This window comes from Bos mutus, chromosome 24 (assembly GCF_027580195.1).
Source record: "Bos mutus isolate GX-2022 chromosome 24, NWIPB_WYAK_1.1, whole genome shotgun sequence".
Taxonomy (NCBI): Eukaryota; Metazoa; Chordata; class Mammalia; order Artiodactyla; family Bovidae; genus Bos; species Bos mutus.
The window spans coordinates 19,886,249-19,905,333 of NC_091640.1; the positions used below are offsets into that span (position 1 = coordinate 19,886,249).

Sequence of the window (19,085 nt, forward strand, 5' to 3'; positions counted from 1 at the left end):
TTCAAAGTTAAGCATCCCTGTCTAGCTCCAAGGGCTGGGCTCTCATTCATCAAGCTTCCTTGGCTCTCTGCTCTCAGGCCATAGTAGCAGTATTCCCAACATCCAGGAGCTATTTCTTTCCCAGCTAAAAACTATAAAAGACTGTGCCATCTCTAGCCTCAACTTGAGCACCACCCCACAGCTCTGATCCCCAACCTGGAGACACTCCTGATGACCTCAGGTCCTTATCCACAGAGAGACCCTCCTTGCTTCCTACCTGAAGAAGAAGGCCCTTCGCAGCCTTTGGGGCCTCAGCACAATAAAGACACTACCCGCACCTTGGTTTCCACCCACCTGGTGTAGGGAGGGCGGTGTGTTGTCATCTAACCCCAACTTTACCCTCACCATAGCCAGCATCACCATTGTCTTAACTGGAGGCCGCCAGGGTGTCTAATTTGTGTATGAAAAGGGCTAAATCTGGACTCTACAAAGGCCTTTCTCCCTCAATGCAAAAAAGTCACAGTTAAGACTCCCTCCACCTGAGTATCCAGACTCCCTCATGGGAAGGCAGATCAGCCCATCAGAGATCCAGTCAAGATAGCAGACAGCAGAGCCACAGCTTAGAATCCCCTTGGTGGCCAAACAAGGACCAGTCCATCCTGACTTAGCTGGGGTAAGCATGAACCATCGAAAAAGACTAAGAGAAGAGCGACTGTGGTCAAAGTCATGGACACTTAGAGGTCTATGTGCTGCAGCCCCAAGGTCGAGCAGTCAGTGGTCAGGGAAGTCTTAGTAGGGAACATGGGATTTGGACTCCAGTTTGAAGTATAGATACAGTTGGGATGAGTAGAGTTGTTACATGTAGGGAGATAACCCAAGGCCTGATTCACAGATAGGACTGAGTTGGTGTGTGAGGTCCAAGTCTGTGCCCAGGCCCTTGGAGCCAGGGAGTGGAGATCCACGGGTCGACCTTCATTGCCTTTGTTCTGCCTTGTCTCCCCTCCTCCCCCCGCCCCCATCACCTCTAAAACCAGGTGGCAGCACCCCTCCAGGCATCACTGCACCAGCCGTGCCTAGCATCCCGTCCCCCATTGGGGTGAACGGCTTCACTGGCCTCCCCCCACAGGCCAATGGGCAACCCGCTGCAGAAGCTGTATTTGCCAATGGCATCCACCCCTACCCAGGTAAGCACATCTGGTTCCCCTTCCTTCTCCATGAGCCATGCTCTTCATCCTTTCCTGTGCCTGCCCTCACTGTTAGCATGGGAATGTGTGGGCCCTGCCCTCTTCTGTTCTTTGGTGGAACCCCAAATGTGATCAGGGAGAGCCAGCCTCCTGCCCTCCTTCAGGGAGTTCCTGATGGGAGAGAAGACAGATTCGTGGGTGTTTGTCAGTCTGATGGGTGAGAAAAAAAAACATTCCTGGGGCTCCCTCAAGGGAGAGAAGAGAATAGATGAATCGTCCAACCAGGTAGAGAAAGGCTAGTAATTGCAAATTACTTGATGGTGAATTTGACCCAAAGAAGTGAGGGGACAGATGCTAAAAGAATAATTATATTTAGTTTTAAGTAGGACAAGACTCTTCCAGGAAGGAAGTGGAGGTATATAGATTGCTAGACTGGTTAGTACCTATCACTTCCGTCCCTTGGTGCATGCCAAAACTGTGGTCAGCACCTTGAACAGAGGACCAGAACCTTGGACAGCTCCTGGGTCCTGCTTGAATTCTGGCACACAGGAAGATCCAGGAGGCCTGCCCTTGAATAACTTTCATTTCACTCCAGTTGCTCAGTCATATCCGACTCTTCATGACCTCATGGACTGCAGCATGCCAGGCCTCCCTGTCCATCACCAACTCCCGGAGTTTACTCAAACTCATGTCCATTGAGTCAGTGATGCCATCCAACCATCTCATCCTCTGTCATCCCCTCGTCCTCCTGACTTCAATCTTTCCCAGCATCAGGGTCTTTTCCAATGAGTCACTTCTTTTCATAAGGTGGCCACAGTATTGGAGTTTCAGCTTCAGCATCAGTCCTTCCAGTGAATATTCAGGACTACTTTCCTTTAGGATTGACTGGTTTGATCCCTTGCAGTCCAAGGGACTCTCTCTTTGTTCCTTTAAAATTTGAATAACTTTGTTCCTCTAAATTTGGCAGTTCTCCTGTGGTAAGACTGCCCAGTTGACTTGAAGCAGGGCCTCTCTCTGGTCTTGAGGATGGGCTGGCATTGGAGTAGGGAAGGTGGGCCCAAAGGCCTAGAGTAGACTGGTAAGAGGCAGTGCAATAGAGATGATGAAAGCTGTGTCCTCCTTCTTGGAGGGCAGGTGATGAGGTCACAGAGTCCCCATAAGCCTCAGTAAGTGCCCAATCTGTGACAGACAAAAGGGAGGCTCCAGAGGAGGGCAGGACATGATCTGATCTCTGAGGAGGTCAGAATCCAGGCAGGAGCACAGTATGCATCAACAGAATAATGAGGCAATATGGTAGAGCAGAGTTTCGTCAAGAGTGAGTATTCTCTGACTTGAGATGCTTGAGGATTCAAATGAAGGGAGAGTTCATTGTGCACAGATGAGCAAGGAGCAGTGTGCTGTGGAGGGGCTGTCCTGGTGGGGCAGGGGGTGTAAGGATGTTGACTCAACTAGAGCAGAGGAGGGCAGCCTTGGGGGGCACGTTAGTGCTCCATACTCTAGTTGCCCACCAGAATCTACTGTGTGGCCTTGCAAACCCACAGATGCCCAGATTCTGACTTCAGCATTCTGGAGTGAGGCCCAGACACCCAGAGAATATACAAGCTCCACCAGCAGCAGCAGAGGACAAGGTCACTGTGCCAGAGAGAAATAGAGGAGAATTTCCTGACTTTGAACTTGGAGTTGCTCTTGATCCCCTCCCAGTGTTTTCCCACACCTCACCCTCCAGTGCGTAGCAAAGAGGTCAGAGAAGCCTATAGGATGAAGTGACAGAGCCTAGAGGAGGGTCTGGAGTGTTGTTGAAGGGCAAAGGCTCTAGGCTGGGAGGGGCTTGGCAAGCTGGAGGTGGGAGAGACCCCACCCATCTCAGGGACCTGGGCTCCTCCTCACTCAGGCTTGTGGGCTGGGAGATACAGTCCCCAGCACATCTGAGTGGTTTCACTGCCCCCTCCCTTCCCTGCCCACAAGCCCATCTGGATCTCTGGATTTTGACAAACCTGTTCTTTCCCCACCCCCACCAACATCTGTGAACTATTTCCCTCATGGAATTTAGAAGGGTTTCTCTCCCCCATTTGTAACAATCTGGCACATCCCATAAACAATCCCCTGCCAGAGCAGGAGGGACGGATGAAGGGAAGGAAAGAAAAAAAGTAGTACATTAAAAAAATTAATTTACCATCTTTAAATGCGGAGTTTGGAGCTGCTGTAATGAGCGAGATCCTTCAAAGTGTTCATTCTTTGGCAGTTACTAATGAGGTCATTAAGCAGAGAAGTGGAGAGGAGGCTCGGAAATGCTTTTCTCCACTACCTAGCCCCAGGTAGCATCTCTACTCTCCCCTCTTGCCCTCGAGATCATGCCGGAAGCACACAGTGTGGCCTTTACTTAACACCCTGAAGGGGTGGCTCTTGAAATGATAAGGACTGTTCATTCCTCTCTGTGTCGCAGTATTTGCGGAGCACTTGCTGTGATCCTGGCATCGCTGCAGAGGGACCTGCCATATAAGTCATACCCGTTATGTTTTGCGTAGGGCCCAAACTTTGCCCAAAGAAGAGATATCTTTTTTCTAGCTAGCATAAAGGCAAGTTCCAGAGCTGGGTAGACCGTGAGGACAAGCAAGATAGCTCTCTCTCTGGGGATATAGGGCTGGTGCAAGAGTCAGGTGGAGAGGGAGCAGGCAGTCACATGGCTAACCATCACCACCACCACCTTCCCACTGGGCACTCCAGTGCCCACCCTGGGGGAAATAGAGGGATAGGTTTTGTCCTGGGCAACCCCAGGTGGGAAGGAGCCTGCATCCTTACCCATCTTTAGCTCACCCCTCTGAGTGTGCCCTCCCCCAAGGACCTCTGGCCCAGGACTTTCCCTTGCCCCCTGACACCCAGTGCTGTTGTTCTAGTGTGACTTTACTGAGAGGTTCAGGGGAGGGAGCTCAGACAGGAGGTTTGGGCATTCTCCCTGGTCTACTGGCCCCAGAGCCTGGCATGGCCAGTTAGCTTGGCTAGCTTGGGTCACCAGGCAGATAAACCTGGATGGTTTCCTTTCTATTTCCCTGTGTTCTCCAGCTGGCCTCAAAGGTAATGAGGCTGGATATGTCCCCCCCCACGTCCCTGGGCCCCCAAGGCCAGCCCACTCCCACTTCAGTCATCACCGACCTGCATCACCAAAGGCAAGTTCACCACCGGTCCATGCACCATCCAGCCTTTTGCCCACCACGTCTGCAGACACCACAAAGGCAACTGAAGTGAACCGAGCCTGTTCCCCGGCCCAGCTTCCCCGGGTTGCTTGCCAAAGTATCAGCCTCTGGTCCTCTGGCACTGGGTGGTGAATACCCAGTCATGAGATCGGGTGTGATAAGACCCTTGGTCTTCTGGTTCCCTGGTGTCTGTGGGCACTGTGGGGCAGATCTCATTTGTGTGGTCGGTCCTACCACGGGCGTGCCCGGGAATGGACGACCTCTGTGCCTCGTGCAAACTCCTAAAGAATTTGGGAGGAGGTCCCTCTACTTGAGCAGGCGTGGGTGGCCCAGAGAGAATGGCAGCATGAGGCCTCCATGCTCTTTCAGCTTCTGCCCCCAGTTGTGCTGGGCACTAGGAATAAGTGAGGAGGAGACCACCCTCCTGACAGCCCCTGGCCTCCTTGCCTGCTCTCAGGCAGCCCTTCTCCAGGGCCAGGTCCCTCGGGTGTCTCCCCACCCAGCCCCTCATGGTCGAGCCCTCCTCTGTTGTCTCCTCCCCGCCCTCCCCAGCCTTCTGCATGAGCCCCCCAAACCAGCAGCAGCCTACATCCCCCAACCAGGGGGAGCAGCCTACCACCATCCTGAGGGCCCCAGACTGGGGAAAGGGCCCCCCTCCCAGCCATTCAGGGAGCCTGCCTCAGATATCCTGCCCCAGGACAGGGACCGCGGTGGCCGGGAAGGCAGTGTGGCCGCAGCAGCATCTCCAGGGGCGTGGCGGGGGAGGGGCTGGTTTGGGCAGGCATTGCTGACCTCTGTCCTTTGGCTCCCCTGCAGCGCAGAGCCCCACAGCCGCGGACCCCCTGCAGCAGGCCTACGCCGGAGTGCAGCAGTATGCAGGTCGTTAGTATCCACGCGTCCCCACGGTGGTCCCCGGCTGCGTGCACCTCCCCGTGCCTGGGCATCGCCCCACCCAAGCCTGGGCTTAGCAGTGTGGGGGGTTTGGGGGAGTGGGGAGGGACAGACAGGGAGCCGTGGTCCTCCTACCAGGCTGCCTCCTTCTCTGCGGGCGTCCTTTGGTGATCAGGCAGAGCTTGCCTCACCCTAATTCATCCTGGCAGTGGTGTGGGGGGGAGTTCAGAACTCCATTTGAGCTGGTGAGCTGGGCTAAGCTTTAGCCTTGCTGTGAAGCGGCATCTCTGAGGCCAGATGTCCTGCCCCCATGGTGCTGCCAGGGCGGGTCTGTCCAGGGGCACCAAACCTCCCCCAGCAACACCACGTGAGACTGGAGCTGGGGGGCCACTGGCCCAGAAAGCACAGATGCCGGTTTGAAGGAGGAGAAGCAGCTTCCATTCCCCTACCCCCAGCTACACACAGACAACAGGAGTGGGGCCCGAGCTAGGAGGACAGGGGAGGACAGACCGCCAGAGGCAGAAAAAAGGAGAAGCGGGCAGGTGGCCTTGGGTCACTGAATGGGGAGGTGATGAGCTACTGTAGGAAGCCCAAGGCCAGCTGTCAGCCACACTTCTGTCCTACCTCTGGGCTAGACAACACACACATGTGTACACACACACACACCCACAGTCATCTCTGCCAGCCAGGGTCCTGCTGTCTGGCCCCATCAGGGTCCCTCCTCATTGCGTTCAGATGAGCTGGCAGTGTCTCCCTGGAGGGTAACGGGGTTGCCTGGTACATGGGGGCCCGCATGAGCTGGCTGTCACCTAGAGTCCAGGGGAAGCTCTCTTCCTCACCTGCTGACCCCCCTGAACCCCTTTGGGAGCCAGGCCAGGCTGAGGAGGGTCTAGCCAGTCCTGTGCCTCCTCTGACCCTTTTTCCATTTGAATATAGAAAGCATCAGATTTGTTCAACTCAGTCTTCGGCCCTTGGGGAACCAGCCACTAGCAGGGTCCCAGAGGCCAAGCTCACATCTAGGGTGGCTCCCCACCTCCCCCACTGGTGCCATCTGAGCACTCATGAGGTGGTGTGAGCCCGAGGCAGCCCGGGCTCAGAGAAGGGGAAACCTGGTGGGTGCCAGGTGGTGTGGGGCCAGCCTTTCCATTCTGATGTTTTTGGTTATCCGTTATTGTGGATTATCTGCACACATGGGTTGTCCATTGTTGCAGATTAAACCTGCCTCCCCCAGGCACACACCAGCATGCACACACACATGCACACACATGCATGCACACACATGCACGCACATGGGGGCCCGCGTGAACACATATGCAACTTCTAGACTTCCCTTTGCGGCTTCTCCTTCATTACTGCTAAAAACTGGCTTTACGTTAAAAATGCGTTTTTTTCGCTGGTCTGCTTTGACTGCTCACCACTGAAACTTCTCTCTTTCTTCCTGCCTCTCACTCTGTCTCTCTTCGTGTTACTGTCACCGTCTCTCGCTCTTGCCTCTTCCCTTGGGTCCTCCAGCAGCCGCCTACCCTGCTGCCTATGGTCAGATAAGCCAGGCCTTTCCTCAGCCACCTCCAATGATCCCCCAGCAACAGAGAGAAGGTGAGTCTGCCAGGGGGGCTCCTATGCCCCTCCCCCTTCTCCCCCCAAAGAGGCTGCTCCCCCAGGCCTTTGGCGGTGGTGTTCTTTTGGCAAGGTGACCACATCTGCGTTGTGCCGAGGGTGAGGGGGGCTGCAGGAGTGTGAGAGGCAGCGCGGAGGTGCACGTCACGGGCAACTCTGCAAACCCCAGTGGAGGGAAGTCAGGACGGGGGAGGCCTGGACGAGGCAGGGTAAAGGAGTCGCACCTCCCACAATGGGCAGCTTTTGTCCAGCGGAGAGGAAGGGGAGACATAGGGATGCTCATGGCTGGGGTGGCGGGCAGGAGCAGGGAGACCAGTTCATCTAGGACAGAAGCTGTGCCCTCTCGGTGAGCAGGAGAGCCCACCTGGAGCTTCCAGGGCAGGATCCACGGGTGGGTGAGGGGTTGGGGTGCTCTGGTGTAGGCCTAGTAAAATAAGGGGATCCCAGAAAGCTGCCTCTGAGGCCCTGCTGTGAACAGGGCGACAAGCCAATGGGCCTTAGATGCTGGAACCTCCTAGAGACCCTCAGCGTCCTCCCATTCCAGAGTCTGGAGCCCCATGGGGACTGGATAACAAGTCCAAGCTCGGGGATGCTCACAGAGCCCCGTGTGATGGGATCTTGTCTCCCACCCTATGAAAAGGGTCACTCTGCCAGTGAGGCCACGATACCCGCCCCAGTAGCCCACATGGCCAGAAAGGACTAGTGGTTTCCAGATCGTTGGCTCGTAGTCCTTGCAGCAGACAGTCCCAGAGCTATGGGAGGTGGGCTAGTCCTGGAAAGGACCTCAGGGTCTGTTAGTCCAAAGCTCTGTGGTCCCAAATAAGCCCCAGAACCTGGATGGCTGAGAGCCTGGTCTTTGAAGCAAATCTTTCTAGGTTTGAGTCCTAGCTTGGCCTCTCTTCTCTCAGCTTTGGCGTCCTCACCTGTAGAATGAGGACAGTGGTAATCATTCCCTAGAGGGGTGTGAGGATCACCTAGCTCAAGACTGTCTCAGTGGTAATCATTCCCTAGAGGGGTGTGAGGATCACCTAGCTCAAGACTGTCTCCAGACTCCAGCAGTCACCTGCTGATTTCTCACTGTGCATGCCGCCCTTCCCTCACCAATTGGTCACCCCCTCCAAAGTTGTATGTGAGGTGTTATCTCAGTTCATGTGCATGGGGCAGCTCCCGAGACCTGTGTCACCATCTTCCCAGGGCCCGTGAAGATGCAGGAACCTAGCGGGGTGCACAGTGAGGCCCCCTGCTCACTCCTGCAGCCACGCACTGCTGCAGCTCCAAGTCACACCTGGGGCCGTCGGTGAAATGCGGGTGGGGGATAGGGCATCAGCTTGCCTCTGCCAGCAGGTCCCCTCCCTGGGCTGTGGCCCTGGAGCCTGCCCTGCCCTCCTCCCTCCAGTCCATGCCTTCCAGCACCACATCAGTCGGGTCAGAGCCACAAGTGGTGGGGTGCAACTTTACCCATCCCAGGCCCAGAACTGTGCCCAAAGGCCCTTACTGCTTTTGTCACCACCGTGACTTCAGGCTGACCCACCCTCACCTTGTAGTCAGTACCCCGCATCGCTCTGGCCTGTGGCTCAGAGGTCTCTACACACACACACACACACACACACACAGCTGCAGGTCAGTGCTGCTTGCCCCAACACACATGACAGCCCCTCCCACTGGCCTAAACCCATTCCCTTCATCTGCTCCCTGTCCTACCCGCTACCTCACACTTTGTACCAGCCCATGCATCTAGCTCCGAACTCTTCCACGTACCTTCTCTCCATCTCAGAACAGCTTCAGGCCCTCCCATCCCCATGCCCTGCTCCCCAGAGCAGACCCTGTGTGGCCAGTCCCTACTCCGGCCTCCCCTTGGGCAGGGGGGCCTCCTGTTGTTGTCCCCATCCTCCCTGACTTTGGTACCCTGGGGGAGCAGGGCAGGGGGAGGGGTGAGATGGGAACCCAGATCTTTAGAGAAGTACACTGCATACAGGGGCAAGCTCATGGTGCTGGGAGTGGGGTCTTTGGGGAATTCTTTGGGGTCCTGAAGGATGAGGTCTTCAGATTTGGGGATGGGGAGATGGGTATCCAAGGCAGGGAGAACAGCAGGAGCAAAGGCAAGGCATGGGTGTTGCCAAGTATGAGGTAAGCCTGGAAATGGAGTGGGATGGAGCCAGAACAAAGCCATGTCTGGTGTTGCATGAGCTATGAACTGGAAGGCTGTGTTCCTCCAGGCGCCAGTGGTTAGCCTCTTTCCATGTAGTCACCACCACTTGTGTCAATGCCATTGAAATACCAGGACACACTGGCTGCTGGGCAGGAACCACCTCCCAGCTCCCTTGTCTTTGATTTGACCCTGAAAACAGATGCCTGAAGCCCCTGAGGCTGTCTGCCCACAGACCACCTGGGTTGTTGTGCAAAGGGATGTAGTGTGTTCCAGGGCCATCACTTTCTGTCTCTGGAGCTCCATTTCTCTTTTCTCCAAAGGCTAGGTTGGACCAGATTATATCCAAAGCCCTACCGTTGTGCTATCTGGATGCTCGATAATCTGGGAATTAGGGAATGCACTGAGGGCTCCAGGGTAGCCCAAGAATGACAATGTGTAGGCCCACTGTTGGGGATGAGGGGGCAGGGGGCTAGCCTGGGACTGGGAGAGCCGGTCCTGTGGGGTTCAGCCACACACCATGCTGAGGGGACTGAGTGCAGAGGCTCTGCCCTCGAGGCTCCTCGACTCTTTTAAGGAGAACAGAAATAACATCCATACCAAGCAGCTTGCAGGACTTGAGCTTGTAGGGAGGCCCCCAAGTTCAAGGTGGGTGTCAGCATGCAGGGAGAGCAGAGTAGGAGTACAGGGAAGGCACATGCTCCTGCCCCCTAGAAAGTGCCCCCTTCTGGCTGGAGAGAAATCTTCCCAGACCTACTGGAGAAAGAGCCTCAGTATTGCCCAGAATATGGGCTGTGGGAGCCCCAGGCCTGTGGGGACTCAGGTCTAGCTGGGGACCATCAAGGGACACATCCATAGGGTATGAACCAATGAAAACATGCCATGGTTGGAGGGGACGGGAGGTGGGTGTGGAGGGGAGGAAGGGCCACCAGGGCTTGGGGAATTCTGCACCGGGACCCCTGGCAGTGTGTGAGGGAGCTCGCTTGCGCCTGTTCTGAAAGCGCCGTTCAGGGAGGGAGGCCAGAGAGTGGGGATGGGCAGATGGTGTGGGGCAGGGACCAGGGCCGAGGAGGTCATTGGTTCAGAGGGAGGCTTTGGTGGTCAGAGGACTCTTAGCTATCAGCTGTGACCCTCAAGGGCACAGAAATAGAGGGAAGATGTAAAAATAGAAGTCAGAAGTATGTCAGAAGTAGTTAGGCTTCCCAGGTGGCTCAGTGGTAAAGAATCAGCCTTCAATGCAGCAGACATGGGTTCCATCCCTGGGTCAGGAAGATACCCTTGAGTAAGAAATGCCAACCCACTCCAGTATTCTTGCCTGGAGAATCCCATGGACAGAGAAGCCTGGTGGGCTACAGTCTATGGAGTCACAGAGTCAGACACGACTTAGCAACTGAGCACACACACACAGTTTAAAAGGTCAAGTTTTATGTGGCACACTCTATTTTAGATGCAAGAAAAAGAGGAAGCAGCTTGGAGAGATTTCTCATTCAAAGAGCTAAAACTCAGCGTTTTGGTCATTTAAAAAGAAACATGTAAACTGAGCTGTAACCGAGCTGTAATACAGGTCTGGCGTTTAAACTGAGCTGTAATGGAGCTGAAACACTCCTCTGTCTGTCGCTTCAAATTTTTGCTGTGGTGAGACAGAAACGAGGAAATTACATACTCCCCTGTCAAATTCATATTTAATTTTGAAAGAAACTGCCAATATATTTTAATTTTTATAAAAAATAAATTTATTTTAAAAGAAACATGTAAATCTTTAGCTATCTGGAAATTTCTGGGGCACTGAGATTTATGATAAGGAAATAGAGAGAGAGGAGGACATAGCCCATGGAGACAGACAGCCTGGGTCTGGGTTCATATCCTGGCTCCATCACCTACTAGCTATGCAACTTGGCAGGAGACTTAACCTCTCTGGCCTCAGCTTTCTTATCTGTAAAGTGGGGATGACAGTAGCCTCAAGGCAGCTGTAAGGATTAAGTGAATTAACATATACATAAAGTGTGCAGAGCACCCTGGCATGCAGTTAGCACTACAGAAGTGGCAGGGCTCTTATTGTTGAAATGGGGAGTCTTTTAATATGATGAAGCTGGCGGTACCCTGGCTTATGGGAATCCCATCATGAAGCCTTTGTATGAAGCCCTTTCTGCTCACCTGGCTTGCTGGAGCAGGTGGGATAAATCTTGGTTTCCACCTTCAAGATTAGGGCTGACATTAAGGTTCAGGGCAGTGGAGGGTAAGGCCTTTGGGGATCAAGTGGGAAAGAGTAGCTGCAGGCCAGGACAGAGGATGGGGATTCCAGGCCCCAGAGTCCTGCCTTTGGCCGGGGGAAAATGGGGAGTGAGGCTTGCAGAGACAGGGCTGCCCCAGCACTTCCCTCCATCCTCCCCTGGTGGGGGGGTGGGGGTGGGGCTGGGCAGGCCTCCCTACCCACTGCCTCTCCTCAGTATTTCTCCTCCAAGACTAATCAGGCATGTTCACCCCATTCACTGGGTGCCTCCACCCCTGGAGCCCTAGAGTTGCCAGGCACCCTGTGATGCAGAAAAGACCATTGAGGCACAGAGAGGTTCAGAGACTTGCTCGAGGGCAGAGTGGAGACCAGAGCTCAGACCCGGGGCTCAGCAGCTCCCCACTTTTTCGTGGCCGCTTTTGGACCTTGGATGAGACCCCCCTCCTAACCTCGCCCCTACCCCTCCCTGCTGCCGCTGCCTAACTCGCTCACCTCTCCTCTGTCTCTCTCTTCCCCCACCCCGCCATCCCTCCTCCCCTGACCCCCCCCCCCTCCACCGCAGGGCCCGAGGGCTGTAACCTGTTCATCTACCATCTGCCCCAGGAGTTTGGGGACGCTGAGCTGATGCAGATGTTCCTCCCTTTCGGTAATGTCATCTCCTCGAAAGTGTTTGTGGATCGGGCGACTAACCAAAGTAAATGCTTTGGTGGGTAAAGATAACAAACCAACTTCACCTAGGACAGGGTGGTGCTCGCACCAATTTACCGGTGTCCAACTGCTTTTAACCTGCTCCTTCACATCGCCGCCCCCCGCCCCCACTCCCAAGTGCTCCTGTGCCCAGCCTCCAGCCTCCATCTCTCACCCTCTTCTCTCTTCCGTTCTTTGGTTTCTTGGCTTTCCCTGCCCACTCCCATCCAGTCTCCTACCCACCACCCCTAGTCCAAGAGAGAGCCTCCCGTCCCAGCCCCAAAGCTCAATTCCCACCAACCGAGAAGGGAAGGGACCTGTCTTGGGCAGGAGGAGGAGGGGCAGGAAGCAGAGCCTCACAACAGCCATTCTCCCAGCATCCCTCTCCTCTCAAGGCTACAGTGGCCCTGGGGGTCAAAGCTGAGCATGATCCTTGGGGTGGGGGGTTCACCCAACCAACTGGGGTAGGCCAGTCACTACCCCGCTGGCCCCTTGGTCTCCTCTGTCCATCTTTCTGTCCTGTGCCTGCCCCCTTCTCTGTCTACCCTGCTCTTTGCTCCCCTCTTGCCATCCAATGCACCCTCCTCCCCGAACCCCCACCCCTCAGGCCACCAGAGCGAAACTGTCAAGGAATCAGGAAGAGGAAACTGGTCCCTGCCCTCAGGAAGCCTCAGGTCTGAGCTTAGATGAAAATCATATCTATTCAACGGCAGTGAGATCTGCCAGGCACCAACTAATGAGGAATGAGAAAGGCAGGTGGATGCAAGCAGACAGAAGGGGAGGGAATTCCAAGCAGGGGGAAATAGAATGGATGAGCATATGGGGGCTGGGACGAGGAGAGTCAAAGGCTAGTGAATGAGGAAGCTGGAGGCTTTGGGGAGAAAGGAAGGTTCAGGGGAGACCAGCTGTGAGGGCAAGTCTGCGCTGGGGAGGGTTTCAATCATTCAGGTGAAGATGCTTCATATGATGCTGTAGGCAGTGGAAGATGGGGGAGTAATGGGATGAAGATACCTTTGGGAAATTCTCCTGGACAGAGTGTTAGATGGGAGATGAAGGACCTGGGAGGATCTAGGAGTATGGTTGTCAGATAAAACACAAGATACCCAGTTAAATTGGCATTTCCGATAAATAACATTTTTAGTATACATATGTCCCAAATGGGTCTTCCCTGGTGGCTCAGAAGGTGAAGAATCTGCCTGCAAGGTGGCAGACCCGGGTTCAATCCCTAGGTTGGGAAGAGCCTCTGGAGAGGGGAATGGTAACCCACTCTAACATTCTTGCCTGGAGAATTCCATGGACAGAGGAACCTGGTGGACTACCATCCATGGGGTTGCAGTGTCGGACACGACTGAGTGACTAACACACACGTCCCAAATATTATGTGCAATGTGTCCCATGCAATATTGGAGACATACTAAAATAGTATTTATTGCTTATCTGAAATTCCAGTTCAGCTGGGCTTCCTGAGTTTCAGTTTGCTTCTTCAGACCTCCTGGAAACCCATGTCATCCCCATACATCTCTTCTCCACTCCTCCTTGGTCCCTCTCCCACCTCTTCTGCCTCCATGAAAGCTGCTTTCTCAGGTCTGATCTACTCCTGAGTCCCCCAGAATTGAGGAGTCTGGTCCCCAGACAGCCACACATGGAACCAGAGCTGAGTCAGCCCAGTACCTCCAGGTTGACCCCCAGATTCAGGGGCTGTGAGGACAGAATAGGATCCTTCTTTGACCACGGAACCTGGGTCCCCTCTTGGGGATGGGGGAGGGGAAAAGGTACAAAAGTGCAGAAGTGCAGGAAAGCACGCACGTGTTAAGGAGATTTCAGTTTGGAGACCAGCTCTCCAGGTCCATGAAGGGCTTCAGGGTGGAAATGATGTTCCCCAAGGCAGTCAAGATCTTTGCAGTGTTCCTTCCCCTCTGGCAGCTGCCACTAAAAATCTGTGTTACTTCAGAGGCATTGAGTTGCCCAGCAGCTCATTTCTCTGGGGGCTGGGAGAACAAGGCCAAAGGAAAAGACCGGGGTGCACCCCTCCACTGTTTGGTGTTTCTTCTAATGAATTACAATTATGTATGTAAAAACAGCAGACTGGAGATCAGCTGCATTTGGTCTCTAAGTAAGCCTCAGATGTCTCATAAGTCAGAAGAAAACTGCAAAGAGCCCAGACTATGCTGGGTACCCAGGCTGGAGCAGGCTCAGTCTGCAGCCTTTTCCTCTGGCATCTATGCTGTGCCGCTCCCTCCAGTCAACCCCAGATTATCCTTGCCATTAGCTCGTTCAAGTTCTCCAGCAAAGACTTTTGCCCTACTTTTTCTGGAAGTCCTCCCCCGTATACCTCTGCTCTGGTTCTTTCTCTCTTCCTGAACAAACATCTAGCACTGAAAACCCACCAGCCTTGAGAAAGGCCAGGATCCCGCCCAGCTGGCTGGCCCAGTGGCTCCTCCTTCACTCTCTTGGGTTCCCTCCCTTGCTTTGGCAGCCCAACCTGTGCATCTCCCCAGCACGCACTCATGGGCAAGCTTACTCTCTGGATCTCAGTGTCTGCATTTGTGGAATGGGGATTTCGGCGGTCAGTTCTCAGTGATGCTGTGAAGGTTACACAAGACATTCCATGTGAGGGACCTAGTCAGAGTGGACCTTCAGGAGGTGCTAGGACCCCTTTTATTCCCCCCAAAAGGGCTATGTTGCTCTACACATGGTCCTCTGTGAAAGTGAACTCCTCAGAGTCTTCCCTTGGTCTTTATAACCACAAACAATCTTTTGGAGGCCTTCGTGAGCAGCACAAATGGTTTTTGTGTTGGAGGAGGGGCTGGAGGGCTGCCAGGAGGGGATCCTGCCTGCACAGCCTTCATGGTCTGGGAGGCAGGCACCTTCTCAGGGGCGGGAGGAATGGGGCAGGGGGCTCTGAGAAAAGGGACACAGCCCTGGAAACCAGGTACATGGGAGATGGTGCCCAGAGCCTTGCTAAGGGGGCCAGTGGGGAGATGCTCCCTGCCCTGACTGCTAGCCAGTTAAGAAAGTTCAGGAAGAAAAGTTCCTTGAGCCTGGAACCCTTCCCAACCCCCAGGCTTCCAGTATTCAGCCTGAGGCTGGGCTTCTTGCCTCCTCCCGGAACTTCTCTCACTCCTTTTACACCTTTGCCCTACACAGCATCTCCAGCCCTTTTTATCTTTGTCCTGTCTCTTTCCCACTTTGTTCATATTTGTTTTTGTTTTTTTTTTTGTGGGGGGGGGGTAGCTGTCACCAACAGTTAAGCTATCTTGTCCTGGTAGGAAGGGAGGCTTTTAGCTTGCCTAAAAAGAGAGCAATGTAACAGATGCACCATTCACACATTTGAAAACTGCTCTGCTGACAGCTTGACTGTAGTTTTATGGGGAAGGGATGGGCCAGGAGGGCATGAGAGGGGGAGGTGGAAAAATGACTCACATTGATTTCCAACTATGGATAATCCAAAATCCTTCCTGTGTATTTTGGTGTATAGATGAATACAGATGTTGGATATGTTGCCCTGGGCCCAGCTGTGTCCAGTCTCATCTGAGCTCACAAGCTAGCCCTCCTTGAGTACACTCACATGTACCTGCACACATCCCTCCCCCGTCTTTGATGATGCATGGTTGCAAGAGAAAATGTGCAGAAATGCAGGAGGGAGAAAGAGAAAAGAGGCCAGAAGAGGTAGTGTCCGGGTGGAGGTAAAGGGGAGAAAGGGTCACCACATGGGGAGAGTGAGGGAGGGGTCTCAGGCAGGACCATGGGACCACAGATAGTTAACCAAGAAACAGCTTTCTACCTCGGCGGGGTCTGTACATTTATCCCTTATATATCTAATGGCCATTTGGGGATAAACGCCCCAAATAAGGCACATTTGCAGTATGGCCAGGAAACTTTGCCAAGCGTAGTTTCATATTTGCAGGATCTAAGTCCATTTTACCAGAGAAATGGCCTCCAAAGTCAAACAAATTCCAGGAAATACGAGGTTTAAAAAAAGCCATAAAGAAGAGAGAAGCTGGGTGGGAGGGGGATGTTTTTGTTTGTTAATGTGCCAGAAACTGTTCCAGAGTGACCTGGCTACAAACCCACCTGACCACAGAAGGTCCTTTCTCAAGGAGCACCGTTTGAGCCGTTTTGGGAAATGCTGATGTAGTGTAGTCTATAAATAGGAGATGCATTTTGAGTTCCAAAAGGTGTCAACTTTGGGAACCTAATCCAGTCCCACCTGGGAACTGCTTGCCTCAGGTGACTGGGAGCCATGGATGGTTCTATATCGTTGTCCTGGGATGTTGGGAGGAGTGAACGTGTGACAAGCACTTCTGCAGCCTGTAGTACACGGAGAAAGCTCTCAGCGAACTTTCGCTAATAGTGTCAATTTGTACTATTACTGTCACACCCTTATCAGTGCTATGAGAGGTTCACAGGGGACGCGTCAGCGGGCGCGTGCTTAATCCAGGGCAAGAGCCGCTGCTCCAGGATGGAGTTGTACTAAACATGAAAGGGTGGTGCGGACGGCCTCTGGGACCGAGGTGGCGTTTCACGCGAGCCAGTGTGGACTAACCCGGGTGGCCACCCGGAGCCTGGCTGTGGGGCGGGGGGGCTCGGCCTGGACGGAGCGAGCGGAGGGTCGGCGGGGACCCCGCCTCGGCCCCGGCCCGTGGCCGGCGGCGCTCGCCAGGGGGGCGGCCGGGATCAGCGGCGGCGACGTTCGCTCCGGGGCGCCTCCCCTCCCTCCCCTCGCACTCCTCTCTCTCCCCAGGCCGGCCCCCCGTGCCCTCCCGCTGCCAGGCCCCCTCCTGTCAGGGAGGACAGTGTCCAATAAACTCCTCCGCCCGCAGGTGTGTCCGCCCTCTCCCACCGCAGGCGGGGGCTGAGGTGCCGGGGCCGGCCGGGGTGGGGGAGAGGGCGCCCGGGACAGCGGCGCCGCGGAGAGCCGAGGCGGAGCGGGGGCGGCCCGCCCGGGGCCGCGCGGGTCGGTAGCCTGGAGCCTCCTCAGCGCGGCCCCAGAGGAGGCCGCGCGCACGAGGGCTGTGGGGGAGGGGTGCGAGACCGAATAGGGGGCGGGGCCACGAGGGGCGGAGCCTTGATCCCCGCCCCGCCCGGAGGTTCGGCGGGAGTGGGCGGGGCCTCCGCCCGCCCCGCCCCGCCCCCCGGCGCCCGCCTTCTCCCCTTCCCCTCCTCGCCCCCTCCCGGCCGGGGCGGCCCCGTGGAAACCCAGGCCCTCGTCCCTCGTGTCTCGCTAGGCTTCGTGAGCTTCGACAACCCGGCCAGCGCGCAGACCGCCATCCAGGCCATGAACGGCTTCCAGATCGGCATGAAGAGGCTCAAGGTGCAGCTGAAGCGGCCCAAAGACGCCAATCGCCCGTACTGAGCGCCGGCGGGAGCGTCCCCCGGGGGAGACCAGGACTCGCACAGGTAACCGGGATCGGCCGGGGCGCGGGGACGGGGAGGTTGGGGAGGTTGATACCGGACGGACCCGCCGCCTCCTCTGGCCTCTGTTGCCTGGACCCTCGTTGTGCCTTGGACCCGCTGCGCCCGGCTCGACCTGCTCTCAGGGGGCAGGCGCAGAGCTGTGGTCATCCCCGGCAGAAATGGGTATGGCCATCCCCCTGCCGCAGAGCCAAGAGGGGACAGGAGGGAGGGAACTGCTTTGAGAAGGTCTACACTGGCAATCTTGTTTGCCAGAAGTCCTGGGGTGAGCCAATGGCAAGCTCAGGGCTAGGAGAGTTTGGGTGGCATAGGCTCTGTGGTGGGGAGCTATAGACATGTGCTGGGGCCTTCTGTCAGACTCCCTGGCTCTCCACTCTCCAGCTCTGGGGGCCTGTCAACACTTGACCGTCTCACTCCTCCAGTTCCCCACAGCTCAGTCTGGAGAGGCGGGAACAGGACTTTTCAAAGAGAACTTTACCAAAAAAACAAGAGGGGACAGAGGCTGAGGAGGGTGACTGTATGTACGGGGCTGGGGCCACTTACCCTGCCCACTTCCCAGAGCCCGTGATGAGTGGACAGGTGTCACTTTTCCCAGCTCTCTGAGTCCTGCCTTAAAGCTGGAGGCACCATCGGGGCACTCCTCCTCCAGGCCACATACTCCCCTGGATGAAGCAGCTTCCTGGGGCGGAGTTGGGGGGAGGGAGGTGGGAGATGTGCCTGGTCATCAAGAGTTCACCCCCAGCCTGGCTTCCCCCACTGCGGTGCCCTCCTGCCATCCCAGCTTGTTCCCTGGCCAGGGCCAGGCTGCCAGCCCTCTGCCGCCTCCACAGTTCTGTGGGTCAACTACTGTTAGGAGCTCAGCATGAGTGATACTGATCAAAATCCTTGTCCTTAGCAAGGCAGACAGACATCAAACAAGGACATACAATCAAAGAGTAAATTGTATAGGGTGTTGAAATTGTTGGTTACAGTTAAATCAGGTAGTCAGGGTAGGCCTTGCTGAGAAAGTGACACTTGAGCAGAGATCTGAAGAAGGGAAGACAGGGAGCCATGCCAGGGTCCAGAGGAGTATGGTGTACAGGCTCCAAGGTGAGAGCCAAGGCAGTGTGTGCACGGACCAGCATTAGGCCGAGATGATAGAGAGCTATGGCAGGCTGAGGGGCGGGGGAGTAGAAAAGGAGATCCCAGAGGTGAGGAGGGCCACCTCGTGAAGGAACCCAGTCCGCTGTGTGGACTTCGGCCTCTCCGCTGAAATGGAGGGCTAAGGGAGCCACTGGAGAGCTCTGCGGGGCACAGGGCTGTGGGTGACTTGCATTTCAGTAGGATCGCTGGCTGCTGTATTGATAGACTGTGGGGCCACAAGCAGAGGTCTAGTGCTTGGACTGCTCAGTCCCGGGGGATAGCAGTCACTCGAGGTGCTGTGAAGGAGCTGGTGCTGTTTGGAAGGAATTCAAGGGGGTGTGAGAGAAAGAGGGTTAGGATGGCACTTGGATTTCTGGCCGGAGTGACTGCAAGAGCAGAGTAGTTGTGACCTGAGATGGAGAGGGCTCGCGAGAAAGGTGAGCCACGTGACAGTTACACCTTCCAGTGAAGGGTCAGAGTCTGGAGTCTGGGAGGGAGGGCTCCAGTTTCCCAGTCTCCTCCCAGATCCCCGCACTGCCGGTAGGACCCCTTTTGTCCACTTGGGAGCAGCCATACTCACCTTCTCTCCAAGAGGTTTTCTTGAGCCTCTATTCACAGCAAGG

General features: G+C 55.4%; 1 protein-coding gene across 14 annotated transcripts in view; it reads left to right on the plus strand.

The window, feature by feature from the left end:
* CELF4 (CUGBP Elav-like family member 4) overlaps positions 1 to 19,085 on the plus strand; it is a 313,419-nt gene that overhangs the window by 285,130 nt on the left and 9,204 nt on the right. For 8 of the 14 annotated variants that reach the window (XM_070361712.1, XM_070361714.1, XM_070361716.1 and 5 more), the window contains exons 8-13: positions 1,014 to 1,163; positions 5,171 to 5,236; positions 6,758 to 6,841; positions 11,801 to 11,884; positions 16,670 to 16,748; positions 17,154 to 17,325. In XM_070361712.1, coding sequence (XP_070217813.1) covers positions 1,014 to 1,163; positions 5,171 to 5,236; positions 6,758 to 6,841; positions 11,801 to 11,884; positions 16,670 to 16,748; positions 17,154 to 17,325 — 635 coding nt within the window. The remainder of the gene's footprint in view (positions 1 to 1,013; positions 1,164 to 5,170; positions 5,237 to 6,757; positions 6,842 to 11,800; positions 11,885 to 16,669; positions 16,749 to 17,153; positions 17,326 to 19,085) is intronic. The other 6 variants (XM_070361713.1, XM_070361718.1, XM_070361721.1 and 3 more) reach the window with 4 other exon arrangements.